At 41.0% G+C, this 14,970-nt stretch overlaps 1 protein-coding gene across 3 annotated transcripts in view; it reads right to left on the minus strand.

Moving 5' to 3' along the window:
- fgf13a (fibroblast growth factor 13a) overlaps positions 1–10,900 on the minus strand; it is a 105,718-nt gene extending 94,818 nt beyond the window's left edge. The window contains exons 1-2 of one of the 3 annotated variants that reach the window (XM_035410230.1): positions 10,097–10,900; positions 9,629–9,807 (exon numbers count right to left, since the gene is read on the minus strand). In XM_035410230.1, coding sequence (XP_035266121.1) covers positions 9,629–9,677 — 49 coding nt within the window. In that variant the 5' untranslated portion in view covers positions 9,678–9,807; positions 10,097–10,900. Of the gene's footprint in view, positions 1–9,628; positions 9,808–10,096 lie in introns of those variants that run through there. The other 2 variants (XM_035410233.1, XM_035410232.1) reach the window with 2 other exon arrangements.
- Between the last annotated feature and the right edge of the window lie 4,070 nt (positions 10,901–14,970).

Below are 14,970 nucleotides of genomic sequence, written 5' to 3' on the forward strand. Positions count from 1 at the left end.
TCTGTGCTGGGCTGCATTCCAAAGTAAGCCGCATATAGGAGAAAACAGTATGCAGTAAATGAAAATTATATACCAACAAGTGGGCACAGCATTGGCATTTGCACGGTATATTGGCCAGAAGTCTGTAAGCTTTGCTTTGAAAATCACCCTCAATGTATAATGAAATCATTATGAGAACAAACATACTTTCTGATCTTACAAGTTACACACTTGACTCCAAGGACAGCCACGTGTGTTTTTTTTTCTTCTTAGATTTAAGTGCAGGTAAGGTGAGATTGCTCTCACAAAAATGGTTTGTGTTCTTTTGAAAACCGCCGTCTGTAGAACACAGTCTGGTCCGTGGTGCATGCAGCTGCCATTTTTGTGATTACGCTGATCGCGAATAAGTGAGAAAAACAGTATAAGTGTGATATGGACCAAATTTAAATGTAGCTGGAATGTTACGGCACAGTGTCTGGATAAAAAGCATGATAGATTTCTCACCCCGCTGTAGCTGGGCGTCATCCTTTCTCAGGAAAGCATGTCGGTTCTCATGACTGGTCCTGCATGCTACATACGCGTGTCACGTGGGCTGTTCGCTCCTGTTTGTCTGGCAACAAACAGCACTGAGGCCCCAAGAAGAATGAAGGGGTTTTTGGGGGCTCAGTCAGGCCTCTGAGTTCTTAAATCCCGGGGAGGGAAGCGTGACTGCACTAGGTTCCGTTAACTGGCCGTGCAGGACCAGCTCATTGGTGTCAGAGCGCCAAGTGGGCACATTTGTATGCCAGGTCAAGCATACACAGCAGTAGCACTTCAATGCCAATATGAACAATAGTATCCAGAATGCAGTTCTTCACAAGTGAAGAAAGCTGCAAGAGACTATCTTTAGATAACATAGAATGCATTTATAACCAAAAAAAAAAAAAAAAAAAACCATTTTCATCCCATCAGTGATCCAAAATCCTCAAAGAGGACATAATCCCTCACCTACACTGGATTTAGAGGCCTCTGGTCTTTTCCATTATTGTAATGAAAGACTCAGGAAAATAAGTATCCATATTAGAGATCGAAATATGGATGATAAAGCCAATAAAAGCCCATAATTCAGGTAGATTATGGATACAGCAAACTATGTTCTGATTGTGCAAATGCATAATTGTCTTAGCCAGGTACTGTATGGTACAGCCAGCATATTCACATGAACAGTATGTATAGGCTCCTGTATAGCCTACCTGTTTCAGGTCCCTTCCTAGACAAACAAATGGACTCTATGAACTGACACTCTAATGGATGAATGGCTTTAAAGGCTTGTTTTCCTTGGGGGTGCAGACCATGTACTAATACAGAAGGTACAGAGCCATTTGAACCAATCAGTGTGTTTCTGTCACCCCAGCCACTCCCATTCTGACATTGAAAGGTCTATCAGAACATCCATCTCTACCTAGAAGACAGGAAATTGGCTTCAGAGGGGTGGCCAGGGGGGCAAGACACAGGGTGGCAAGCATTTAGGCAGTAAACATTTGAAGAATCAACTGACACAGGGGACAAACACACCCAGATGTGCAAACAATTAATGATGTGTCAAACACTGGAATGTTTCCCATTCTGAATCTATTCATGGTTTATTTAATGATATGAAATGCATTTAAGCCCTTTCATATGAATGATTTAAATACTGAGGGAGGATCACTAAATGGTTGGGGATGGGGGTGGGAGGTGCTATGTATTGAACCACCACAGCGGGGAATAAAACATGTTGCATGGCAGCGGATTCATCTGTATGCGCATACAGTGTACGTGAACAGCGATGCAACTCAAGGAAGCAGCCAAGAGGACGTAACATTACAGCCAGTGACACCATATGGAATCCTCTCCACTTTAACACATAGCACTGAAGTAACACAGGCCTCAGCTGCCTGATATACAACCTCACAGGGGGACCGATAGGGCCAAATGCTACTTCAGCAGCTGAGAGAGGGGCCGGTGCCAATGTGACGATGGCTGTGCCCAGGGAGCCAAACTGACTCCAGGCCCCAAAAAGAGAGCCACAGGGACTAACCCACTATGATATCACGTGATTAGCACCATGGTGCCGCTGATCCGAACTGTGGCCACGCCTTATAAACCGGGGCCCCAAAGAGGAGAGCTTACGAACCCTCACATTACACACAATGCGCGCACAGCTTTTAGGATTAGAACAACGTCCCTCACATTACACACAGGTATTTAAAGAATCAACAGCCAGAGAGCGCAGGTCTTTCAGTCGGATGAGATGAGAGTCTTTCCAAAGGAACACCAGTCACCTTTATGAGGTAATATGTATATATATATATATTTAAAGAGGAATTTAGAGGGTAAGGATAAAGAAACCTAGTCACCTGCCTGAACAGTACACAAATAGACAATTACTCAGTGAAAGCTGTATAATAAATGCAGCAAATATAATATATAATGTATGCAGATACATGAAGATTATTTTAATCATATATCATGCATACTGTGTATATTATTCTCTGACCCCAATGCCTTAACGCAGACAGTCTCTGACAGCTTTGTACAGAGAGATGAAGAGACAGGCTTTGGCCATTCCTGAACAACACTTCAGCAACAGGGCTCTCGATGCAGACTGGCAGTTCTCTGACACACAGCACGTCTGCCCCAGGCTGCCCAGTTTCACCTCCCAAGCTGAACAGGCACAGGTTCATTTTTTTGACAAAGACGTGACATATCGGACCCTCCTGCCATAATCTGTTTTCTGTTCCCATTTTCAATCATTCCCCCACAGCAGGCCTTCTCAAATTCAGATTAGCTTTGTCCTTGACCTCTTACAGTAAGTTACCAGACACGGTTCACAACCTCAGTCACCAGGTTTCTGCAGTCTCGCCATCTTGGATCCCCACTGATTTTATCTCTCATCTTTTCCCATACAGCACATTACAGGAAGTGACAGCATAGGTTTATCAGGGCCTGTGTTTATCATCTCAGAGTAGAAAATGGATTGTAGGCACTCCAAAATTCTGGGAGTGACACTATATTGGTCCATTTTACATTCCAGAACTGCCTATCAAACATAAATATCAACAAGTCTTGATAACGAGCCTCTTTCTATAATTAATTGAAGGGAACAAACAGGGACAGGGACAGTTGTCATTTATGTTTTCATATTGGTTTATACACAGCTCTGCAGACAGGCATGTTAATAAGCTACAATATTGCAGCGTGCTACGGAGAAGGCTGGTTGTTCCTGGATCTTAGTAGTTTGTGAGATGTTTGCAGTGGTTTCTGGGACACCTGCCTAAGGTTTGATGAAGGGGCAACAGCCAAGCCCTTTCACCAACAGTGAAGTTTGGAGGATGATTTGAAAGACCTAACTGAAAACTTTTTTGAACAATCCTTAGACCCTAGAGCTTGGCAGTTCCAACTCCCATATCAAGGGATTGAGGGTTTAAGGGGCAACTTTGAACACAGCCATACTCCTGGGATGTGGTCTTACTCCACGCTGAAAGCACATGTTAGAAGCATCATAAATAAATCCCACAGCTTACTATGAGGCAGGATAAACACGGGCACTGAGGTCCAGGAATGTGAATACAGAATTCATTCTTCATAGTAAGCACAGCCACTCCAGACAAAATGTGGCCTAACGAGGGTACCTCATTCTTCAACAGGCACTGAAAGGGTCTAATTAAGAACAATTAGCAGCTCATTAAAATGCATGTATTGCAATTATGGATAGAATCTGGAATAAAAACCCGAACGGGGGGGGTGGGGGGGGGGGTGGGTGGATGGTGCGTCCATGGTACATTGGCGACTTTGAGTTTAAAAATAGCGGCACTTGGAAGATTAAAAACAGTTTCCAAAGGCTTAAGGGCATTTCCCTCAACTACTGTACAATGGAAACTAACCTCAGGTGAGTCTGAAGAGAACTTTCAGAGTTACTGACGTTAGATCAAAGGCGATTAATTACACTGCGGCTTGCGTATCAGAGCAGGTGTCACAGCATTGCATCTGTGCAGGGGAAAACGGCTTACTTTCTTTGTGATTAATGAAACTGTTCGAAACTACGCTCTGGATGGCTACTGATCCAACACTTTTCTGGCCTCGGGCTAAATTAACCTGCCCATGGATATGTGGGACCTCTGCCCTCTGTTAGCCAATTCCACAGTATGCAGGAATCCAAGGCTGGATCACCTTCATTTGAAGAACATTGTAGTTGTTACTCTGACTAGTCAGACTTTAATAAAAAAATCATTGTAATCAATTTCTCTATGGGGGGGGGGAGTGAGAAAGTAACTTCATCCTTTATTCTGTGCTTTGACTAATACATACAATGATTGCATTGGAGTTATGAAGTGCCTTTCATCTCATGATCTCAAAGCGATTTAGAGTAAAACAGGGAAATTCACAGCAACCGTCAGCACCGACGCGTAGCGCCCAGCTGGGTGATTCATGGCAGCCATTTTCTGTGCCAGAACCCTCACTACACATCAGCTGAGGTGGACGAGGGCCAAATAACCTGGGCCTCATCTGGAAGAGTAAAGTGGAGAAATACAAGGCACTGAACAACACTGCCTCGTGGATGTCATTAAGAATGCCTAGCAACCAAAGATGCACATTGTAAATATATGCCTGCGTGGTAAAAAAAAAAAAAAAAAACTTCTGGTACGTTACTGCTAATTTACAATGAAATGTATATTGCAATCTCCTCCAACATAAACACGCTGTCTGAAATATAATCATGGAAGCGGTATTCAAAATCAACTTTGCATTTCATGAATTTACAGAGGACTTGAATGCAAGCGAGCCAAGGCATTCTGACAAACCACCGGTGCCTGGATAATTCAGCGTCAGTTCAGAACAAGAACGCAAACAGAGATGATGTCCTAACTTCACAAAAGCGATGCCTTTCTACCAGAGCCACTGCAGTTACATTATGTACTTGTTTCTTGGCTGGGGTCCTATAGCACATTATAGTCCACGGTGACCTTTTAGAAGAAAAAGGTAGACGTGAAGAAGTTGTGTAGACATTTTTGAAATATGTATCCCATTAAAGCTTCCTCACTTTGTTCATTTCATGTTGGAAAAGTTTGAATGTGCAGATTTTTCAACTTAAGACATGGACAATATGCATAGGATTGGATTCATTGATTCTTTGTGGTAGAAATACTTTGTTAAAAGCGAACACCACCCTAGCCCTGTTGTGCTGGAGCATCCTCAAATTTGGTTAATCTAAACCCTTAATTACTTTATCAGATCAATAATTAGGTGTAATTAGTTCAAACAAGCATGTATTTAAATGGCTCAGAGCCTGGCAAAAATCTTCAGGAAAAAAAATGGGCAGTCTCACTTTAGTTTCAGTATTGTGGAGATTTGACCAAATTTGTCCAGTTTGATAAAGACAAATCTTGTGTCCAGCATGGGGGAATTCTAAAAAAAGAGTTCTCTCAGCAGGAAATTATATGATACTCAGGTCTCCCTGGTCAGTCAGCATCAGATATTTTACACGTTTCACCCATCATCTTGTTACAGCAAAAAAAGCATATAAAAGTTCAAGATTTCAGGGATTCACAACATGATTAGTTTTGAAATTAACAAATGTATTTCTAGGCAGGTGCCCTCCTGTCAGCACAAGTGTTTTTTGTGTTTTTCTGCTTTGAAAAGAGCGTATTACCAGAGCACAAAAGAGAGAAAACACATCCTGCCTTGTAGGAATCGGACCGGTACCCTCATCAATGGGACACTGCACCCATTCAGGTGCCTGGCACAGCACAAAAAACTAAAATACCTCAATGGCTCTGCCGCAAGTCTGAATTTGAATCACACATTCATATTTAATATCATGTGATTAATCTGTCACTGTGGCTAAAATAATCTGCTAAAAGTGACTGATGGTAAATTGTAATAATAGTTAGTCTGAATCCACAGAGAGGACTTTAAATATTTAATTGGACATTTTTTATCTTGTGCTCTCTCTAAAGTAGGCATTTAATCTCAGTTATTAACCCTCCTATTATGTTTGGGGTCAATTTGACCCCATTCAATGTTTACTGTCTCTAAAAATATGGTTACCATACTTTTTTCCTAACTTTATGGGGAAGACATGGCAAACATGAAATTAACTGAAAAAATTATTTTCAATGTCCTGTACACATGTTGTTGGGGTCATTTTGACCCCAAACTCTATTGTTATATAAAACCATCATTTTGATTTTGTTTTTATTGTGTTGGCTGAGGGCACTTTCACATTAATTTGTGTGTGTGCGTGTGTGTGTGTGTGTGTGTGAGAGAGAGAGAGAGAGAGAGAGAGAGAATGCGTGTGTATGAGGAGAAAACATAGTTCCCACGAGATCTCTGATCATTCTCACAACATGGGGGCGGGGGCAAACTTATAATAAGGGCTGCACACACAGCCCTCTAAACCATTTCTCTTTGCATTTGTGCCTCAACTAAAGATTTTGAAAATGACCACCAGACAGAGGTGTTTATTTTCTGCCACTGAGGTTCTGTCACAGATCTTGGAGGGTGAAAGTTATTTAGATGAGGATATGTCTGAGACTGAGGATAATGTTGAGGAGGACCCTGACTATGTGGCATCCTCCTCTGATGATGAGAATGAAGCCTTTGAGATACCACATTCTGACCCTCCTTTTGTTTCTCAACCACCAATAAACCGTCCTGTCATCTATCAACCACTAAAAGACCCTCCTGTCATCTCTCAACCACCAAGAAACCCTCATGTCATCTCTCAACCCCCAAGAAACCCCCCTGTCATCTCTCAAACACCAAGAAACCTTCCTGTCATCTCTCAACCACCAAGAATCCTTCCTGTCACCTCTCAACCACCAAGAAATGCCCCTGTCATCTCTCAACCACCAAGACCTGACATGTTCACTTCCAAAAATGGAGAACTACTATGGTCCGGATCCCCAGTTTAAAGACAGGGTAGACTTAGTGCTGCTAATGTCATCAAAATGGTTCCAGGCCCCACCAGATAAGCTAGCAGTCATGTACAAGACATAAAGTCTGCATTTGAACTCTTCATAGCACCATCAATGCAAAAGGATATTCTTGAGGTGACAAACTTAGAGGGGAGACGTGTGTATGGTGACAATTGGAAAGAGCTGGACGTGACCCACTAGCAGTCCTATATTGGGTTGCTTATTTTGGCAGGAGTGTACAAGTCAAAAGGTGAAGCAACAGCAAGCCTTTGTTATGCTGACACTGGTAGGGCAATTTTTCCAGCCAAAATGTCTCTGGGGACATGTCATGTTTTCTCCCACATTATACGCTTTGATGACAGGGAAACAAGGCAGGGTCGACAGGAGCATGACAAACTTTCACCTATCTCGTCTGAATGAAGAATTGATACCCACGGGTACCTAGTTGAGCTGTTATGTTCATTTTTTATCAAAACTCAATTCTGGTGATTAATTTACTTTTTATTGGTGTTTCTTCATTATTGAATAACTGTCATATGTTACTTATTGATGTTCTGAAGTGTTTTCTGAACCTAAACATTTGAAATGTTTGACATTTTTTATATTTTTTCCTGGGGTCAAATTGACCCTGAACATAAAATGTTACTATGCTTGATAATAAAAGGTGTGTTTCTTTCCAAATGTTATTTTTCTTTTTTTAATGAGCACTTAATACCAACATAAAGCCATGCAAACACCAAAACATACTTTGTTTTCCATTTTAGGTCAATGAATGAGATTGTACAGTTATTTGTGTATTTCGCAATAGTCATATAAAATCAATACTTGATGTATAAGGGGAGGATGGGGGGAGTCATGTCATATTTACTGGGCTATTAAGACGGTCAGAAGAAAGGCCTAAAGTAGCTGAGAGAGAAACTTGGGTAACACTTTCAGTTACGATTATTTTCTGCAGGTTTATATTGCTGGGGTCAAACTGACCCCAAACATAAAAGTTGTTAGTTCATTTGAACATAATAGGAGGGTTAATCTCAGTCATTTTTTTTCCTAGTCATATCATAAAAAATGTAGTCTGTCAATCTCTGAAACTGTAACCTTTGAAACTGTACTTTACAGGCAATGTTTTCATTCAAATATCTCTGAACATCTCACCTTTCGGAATATGATCTTTAAAGAACTAGGGCCTAAAAAAGACCACTAACAGTCAAGCCAACAAACATCCTGTACAAAAACTGTACAAGATTCACACATCTAAATCACATCGTATTCTGCATGCTAAAACAGAAATAAATAACTTTGTTGGTGAATAATTTTGATGGTGCTTACTCTGCAGAACTACAGAGAAAACAGGCAGCCTATGTCTAAGCTTACTGCAGCTTAAGCACAGATTTTTTTAAAGGTGCATGCAAAATAATGGCAAACAGAACAGGGTGCAAGTCAGTATAACTTATAAACCAAGTCATTCCTGAAGCACTGCTCAGAACAAAAAGGGAAATATACATTTTCTAAAAGGGTGGAACTCAACTATATTTGAATATTTTTTCAATTAATTTATTCTTCCTGCAAATTAATTATTATCAAGTCAATAACAACTATGTTATTTATTAACAATACATTTTCACAAATCACCCAATACGTTCAGTAGTTAAGAATTAGAAAACGGTTTGGATTATTGAAATAATTTTCCATCGATTATAAAAATATGTCCAATTTTAATAGTAACATTGAGATTAAATTTCTCCTTATTATTGTATTAATTATAAATAATTTCCTCTTTTTGTTTTGGCGCTCTTGTCTCGGCATCAGCTTAAAATATGTAAATTAAAACTTTAAAAAAGTCCATGCGCGCCAGTACAAACTGCTGATCTACCGTCACAGTCATGCGCATGTACATCAGTTAATCTTGCCCAGGTTTCTTAAGCAACCCTGTCTCCCTTTTGTCTCCATAGCAATGGATACCCAGTTTACATCTCGCGCGCGGTGATTCCAGAGACATGTGGAATCTATTTTGCGCAATAGGAAATTTGCACAGGAGCTACCAAAATAAACGGCAAACCATGTGTCTGCACGTCATCACTCGTCGTAGAATATTTTTGTGAGACGGGAATATATTGATCAGTGCTCATTGTTCAGACTTACCTCCGAACATTCAGTGCACCAAAAACCACAATAAGGGGAAATTTCAAAAGGATGCATGTGACATCGATGCTTCACGGCCATTAGACTACGTTAAAGCGACAGCGCTCTCATTTCATCAGACTGTAGGATACGTATCCTCTACAGAGTATGACGCGCAGCTTGACTCTTCCTTTACCGAATTCATTGTTACATTTGGATCGATCATAAATTTTACCTCAATGAATTTGTCCTGTTTTTGTCAATGGAAACGAGTGGTTGGCGGTGGAATACAGCACAATACCAGTTTGATAAAGAGAGTACCCATTGGTGTTTAATGTGTATATGTGCCGATTTTGGTTAACAACGAGAAGCGGGTCAAGCCGGCCGTGCCTTTGTAGAGAACAGTAAGCGTATGGTCTATCTCGCCAAACCATGTTTAAATTACAATATCCCGCTTCACTACAGTAACCCGTCGTTGCCTGTTATCTTATTTTTCAGAAGCTAAAAAGGAGAACAATAAGACGAGCTGTAGATGAATGAGAGCACGGTCGCTTTAAGCACAGAAATCTTTGTGTTTGGGGTTCGCCTCTTACCCTTGGCAGCATCCTTTTCCTCTTTAGGCTTCGCCACTTTTCCGCTCATAGATCCCAGTTTGGATGTGTAATTCCCGAATAAGACTAGAATCTAAATCCTTGAATAGTGTGCAAACTGTTTCTTCTATGAAATCCTTGGAAAACCCCGCACAACCGTATCAGGTTTTGAGACAAGGGCTCTGTGAGACAAAATAAAGAAAATAGCAAAATAAGCCATACATATACAAATAAGTGTTAACAAGTGATAAACAAGAGGCCGATAGATGAAGTACAATTCAGCCCGTCTCAGGGACGTAGGTATACGCGCATAGCCCCCATACACGCACAAAACAATCAACAGAGTACGCGAAAGCTTGGTCGTTGAAAAAACCGTCAACACAAATGTTATAAACGCCATTGCTGACATATATGAAGCTGTTTGTTAGTAAATTGCATATTGCCCTTTTAACAAGTAACAAGTCTCCTTACCTTATCCCTTCCACGTTTTCTTCTACGTGCACATTGATAGAAATGCACACATCCACCATGGATTCCTATTTGTGCCGTTCAAAATCACGACTCTTTCTTATGAAGTAAAATAAAATAGAAGAAACGGGCAAATGAAAAAAGAAAAAGGGGCTCCCAACGAAAGTCAGAAGACGTCGGTCGAGCAAACGAAATGGTAATAAAATTACAGTTACTCGGAGGAACCACCTTCAACACCTAAATAGGACTATTCGAAAATGCACGCACTCTAGCCTGCTCTGCCAGGCTTCGATGTGAAATGAGTATTTCTTACCACGCAAGATATTCTCAGACACCTCTCATGCATTGAAAAAAAATGTTCACAGATCAACAGGATCCAGAGTCGAGGGGCTCCCAATTCGGCCCGCGCACGTTGCCAAGAACGATGCTGCGTGAAGCGCCGAATGTTCGGTAATAGTAACGCACTGGAAGAACGTGCAATAAATTATTGACGGGGTCCACCTCCATCCGTCGTGACAGAAAACGGCAAACAGAGGTTGTAATCAAGTGTCACACTATACTCCCAACAGAGCAGTCCAAGAGCACAGATTGCTTTGTTGTAGCATGCACTGTCTTGATAACAAAGGGTTGCATGCAATGAATGGTTTCCGAGATTACTGTCGATTGCCGATATTCGTTTCCCGTATTGAAATCAGACTATTAGTCTTGTGAATGATTCGTAATATCTTGTGGGAATTCTGCAAAAACGCATTTATCTTTGGTTGACGAATTCGATTCTAATTCTCAGCACATACACTGAACCACTCCGCCAAATCAGACCTCTATACTTGTGAGGCCGGGAGAAGTTTTCGCACTTAGCAGGCGAGACAGAACACGTACCTTAGGTTGAAATCGTTTAACATTCAACGATTGTCTCAATTACACATCCGAATGAATTTCTCGCTTATTTTTCCAAAGCAAGTAATGCACAATATTAAAAGCAGAACGATTACGGGAAAATAATCTTTTGAAAATAATTTTTGAATGTATACGTTTATATTTGGCTTTGGTCAGCGAGTAAGCCAGGAATGTATATGTATTTACTTATTTTGAAACAGTTCTATACGCATAGAAGTTTCTACAACTGACAAATTAATTCCTAGTATCACTGGAATTTTGAAGCCTCGCTTAGGCAAGTCACTGGTCTTTATAGGTCGAGCTCTATATTTATATGACATACAGTTTGAGTCTTCATACTTTATCAACAGAACTCGTAGATTTGCATGTAAATGAACCAAATTAGTTTAGGAATTTAGGAATCAGTTTGCATTCATGATTGCATTCAGACTTGCAATCGAAATCCTGCCAGGTGGCAATGAATAGGCCTACTGAAAAATGTGGAACATGTGAAACACAATGGAAACTCCGGAGAATATAAAGTGATCGCAGGCCCCCATCTCACACACTTTTACTTGCGCTGTAAGGAGTAAAGTAGCTAATCTCACCTGGAAGAAGCAAAACGTAGTCCGGTACAGACCAGGACTAAAGTCCCTGGTTGCCCAGTCAGCGCTAACATCATCTTTTTGACGGAAGGTTAAAACTCAGGGATGGATCTGCATCAAAATAATGCGATGTTTCTGACAGCACAGTATTGATTGACATCCAAACATAGTCAATGATTTATTTACGTGTAAACTACTCACCAATAACGTGACGCCACGTTTCTAGTTTTCCTTTCTGTGTTGTTGATTGTTGGAGAATAGATTTTCAATGAAATGCAAATTATAATCTCAGACAGAAAAAAATGATATAACATTGGATGTGTAGAAACAGGATTAGAGGAGGCTGTTTGCGCTCATTTGGTGTCCACGTGCTGTTAGCCTACTGACCTAATATTTAGTTTAGGTTACTTACATTGAGTAGACAGAGTAACTTCTACTCCTTTTTCGAAAGGGCCGAAATTACTGACAGTTTATCAATACATAGGCTATTAGCTGTCCGGTATTTCACGCTTCTTCACTTCGTTTAATAAGCAACCAGATATGCAGAATACGCCGTAAAATATATTAATCTGACGACGTTGTATATAGTTTAAAAAAAGTATTTTACAGATTTTATCCGAGAGAACATTATTCGTCACTGCAGTCACTTTCCTCTTTCGAAGAAAAGGAGGGTGGTATCCTACGACAACGTAGAAAAAAACCTTTACGCACATAAAGACAGCCAAACACAAACATAACCAAAAACAATGTTTTCATTCGCAAAATTCCCCATTCATTTTCTTTAGTGTCTCGATTGTATAATCATCCAACTTTCCCCATTTGTATGAGTAACAACCTCAAAAACTGGCCACAACTGGCCTGTTGGATCACGCCTGTCTCCACACACGTGGAAAGTCGGCTAAGAATTGTGGATAAGGATGAGTTGTAGAATTTAATTCCAAAAGAAGTCAATACGGTCCAGTTGCCAATGAATCATTCCTCGTTCCAGATCAATAGGAGTATTCGCACAGGAGAAATATATGGTTACATTCAGAAAAAAGAGCAGTTGCATACATGTGAAGTGCCTCCTTCCCTTATAACTTGGTGTATATAGGCCTATATCCACTTAGCTGCTGTTGAGCATATTTGTTATTCCATGCTTACCTTGAATGAAGATTCCTTAAACTGTATTACAAATATTTTTTTTTGAAAGTAAATAAAGTCAGTGTCCAGTCCACGGTCTAGTTCAGCGACGCGAGTTTTGAAGAAGAGACAGCGCGTAAATACTCTACACTCACTCTCATTGACATTTAAAAGCCAAACTTGGAGCACTGGTTTTATCGTAGGCTACCATGTTTTCATGGGAGATTAATTATGCGACACACTAAAACAACGCGGGGATTAGTCCAGCATTTCACTCCCTCTCATCACCCGATTCTTAGCAGGTCTGTGCGCTCAGTGATGGGAAAAGGTTGCGCTTGCGGGTCACAGGATCTATAAGGTTGCTATTTTTAGGGGAAACTGGACTCCTTTCGAAGTTTCTTTGCACGCTCTAGACTTTTCCAAGACGTTCTAGAAACGCTTCAGTCAGAGGGTCGCGTTAGCCCTAGATAAGTACACACAAGTAAAGCAAGCCTGCATAAAGACCGCACCTGTCAATCAGCATCTGTTATGTGTCACCGTGGTAACGGATACTTGTGGCGGTTCTTTGGTGCGTGGTATGCAGGCCATTGCATGCCAATAGTTAGCGGCACGTTTGAGCCTGCATATTTACTCAATATATTTGGTTTATTTATTTTATGCAACGACTTTCACTTAAGGAAAAATAAAACAAAGTATGCAAAACTGCCCCCTGACAGCAAAATTTATTTTAATTTCTCCATATGCTTAAAACTGATTTTACATAACTATGTCTGTAAACCCCAAATCCCCTATTTATTTTGTAGCTCTAGACCATATAAAGAGTTTTTTTCATAAGCAGATGAGATCCTATAATGGAATGGATGCCCAAGTGTTGGTTTAACAAGCACGCTGAGTGAATGGTGAATTTATTAATGAAATGCGCACATGGGAATTCATTTCTCAGCTTCAACTGCAACAGAGCCACGGTTAAGTAGGGTTTAAAAAAGACAAAAAAACATAACACTACATATTTTACACACATATGGCACACTGCATTTCTATATATAGTGAAGGCTATAAGTATTTGCACAGTGACACAATTTTTTTTTTTTTTTTTTTTGGGGGGGGGGGGGGGTGCTCTGTACTGCAGCTCACTGGATTGGAAATGAAACAAAGAACATGAAATTAAATCAGGTCCAGTGATCCATAAAGGAATTCCAGCACTCTTGATACACAGTCCCACCACCCATTTTATGGGACCAAAAGTCATTGGACATTAACATAACCTTAAACAAAGCTGTCAGATTTAGTACTTGGTTGCAAATCCTTTGCGTTCGATGACTACCCGAAGGCTGTGACGCACGGATACGCAGCGAGGTCAAACAGGGCCCATATGGCTCAATGTCCCAGTGAAACTCGCCACAGCGAACAGTCCACTCCACTCCACGCAGAACCCAGCTCAGCCAATCAAGGAAGGACTCACGGCAGGGCCTCAGGGTGATGTAATGGCGGGCGCTGTGCGGTCACAGGCACAAGCCACTCGCTCTCCCAGTCACGGCTCAACCTTCTGTGCCGCATTAGCGTCGCTTCCAGTTAGCCGCAATCACGCTCGCGTTCTGAACACGAAACACGGTCATCCGTCATTCTTGAAATAGGGGCAATTTCGGCAGGGGTAATTTTCCAAATGTGTCCATTTGAATGAAGTATGTGTGTGCACGTGTGTGCGTGTGTGTGAGAGAGGGGGGGAAGGGGGGGGTGACGTACCAGTTCCTTTCAAAGCATCGGTTTCCATACTGTGCCTAAATGGCATTTCCCCTTCATTAGTATTCATGAGATCTGAGGGCTTTATGAGTAATCATTCTGCAACGTGCTTGCTTAGGTAGGCAAATGCCGACATGCAAAATCTAAATCAATGAAGTCTAACTGCATTCAGGGGTCAGAGGTCATGGAGGTCATGGAGTACATTTGATAAATGAGGTGCAGGGGTCGTGGGGTAGATGAATTCATAATGGCAGACTTGCAGGCCATAAGCCCCTAATTTTGCTGAGGTTCCACAGTTAAAACCCTCCACACTAGTTGCCATCTATCAGTCAGCATCCAATCCCCTGTTCATGAGTCATGCATCTTTACCCATCATCAATCTTTATATTGCACGGTCGTATGAAAATAGCAGATAAACAGAGATAAAATACAAGCACCAGTGAATACATAGTTTGTTTAATCAACTGCATTGAGTATAAGCATTTTCTTAAAAGGTCAAGTGTGTGTGTGGGCGCGCATATACAGGTGAAGGGG

Source organism: Anguilla anguilla, chromosome 3 (genome assembly GCF_013347855.1).
Source record: "Anguilla anguilla isolate fAngAng1 chromosome 3, fAngAng1.pri, whole genome shotgun sequence".
NCBI lineage: Eukaryota > Metazoa > Chordata > Actinopteri > Anguilliformes > Anguillidae > Anguilla > Anguilla anguilla.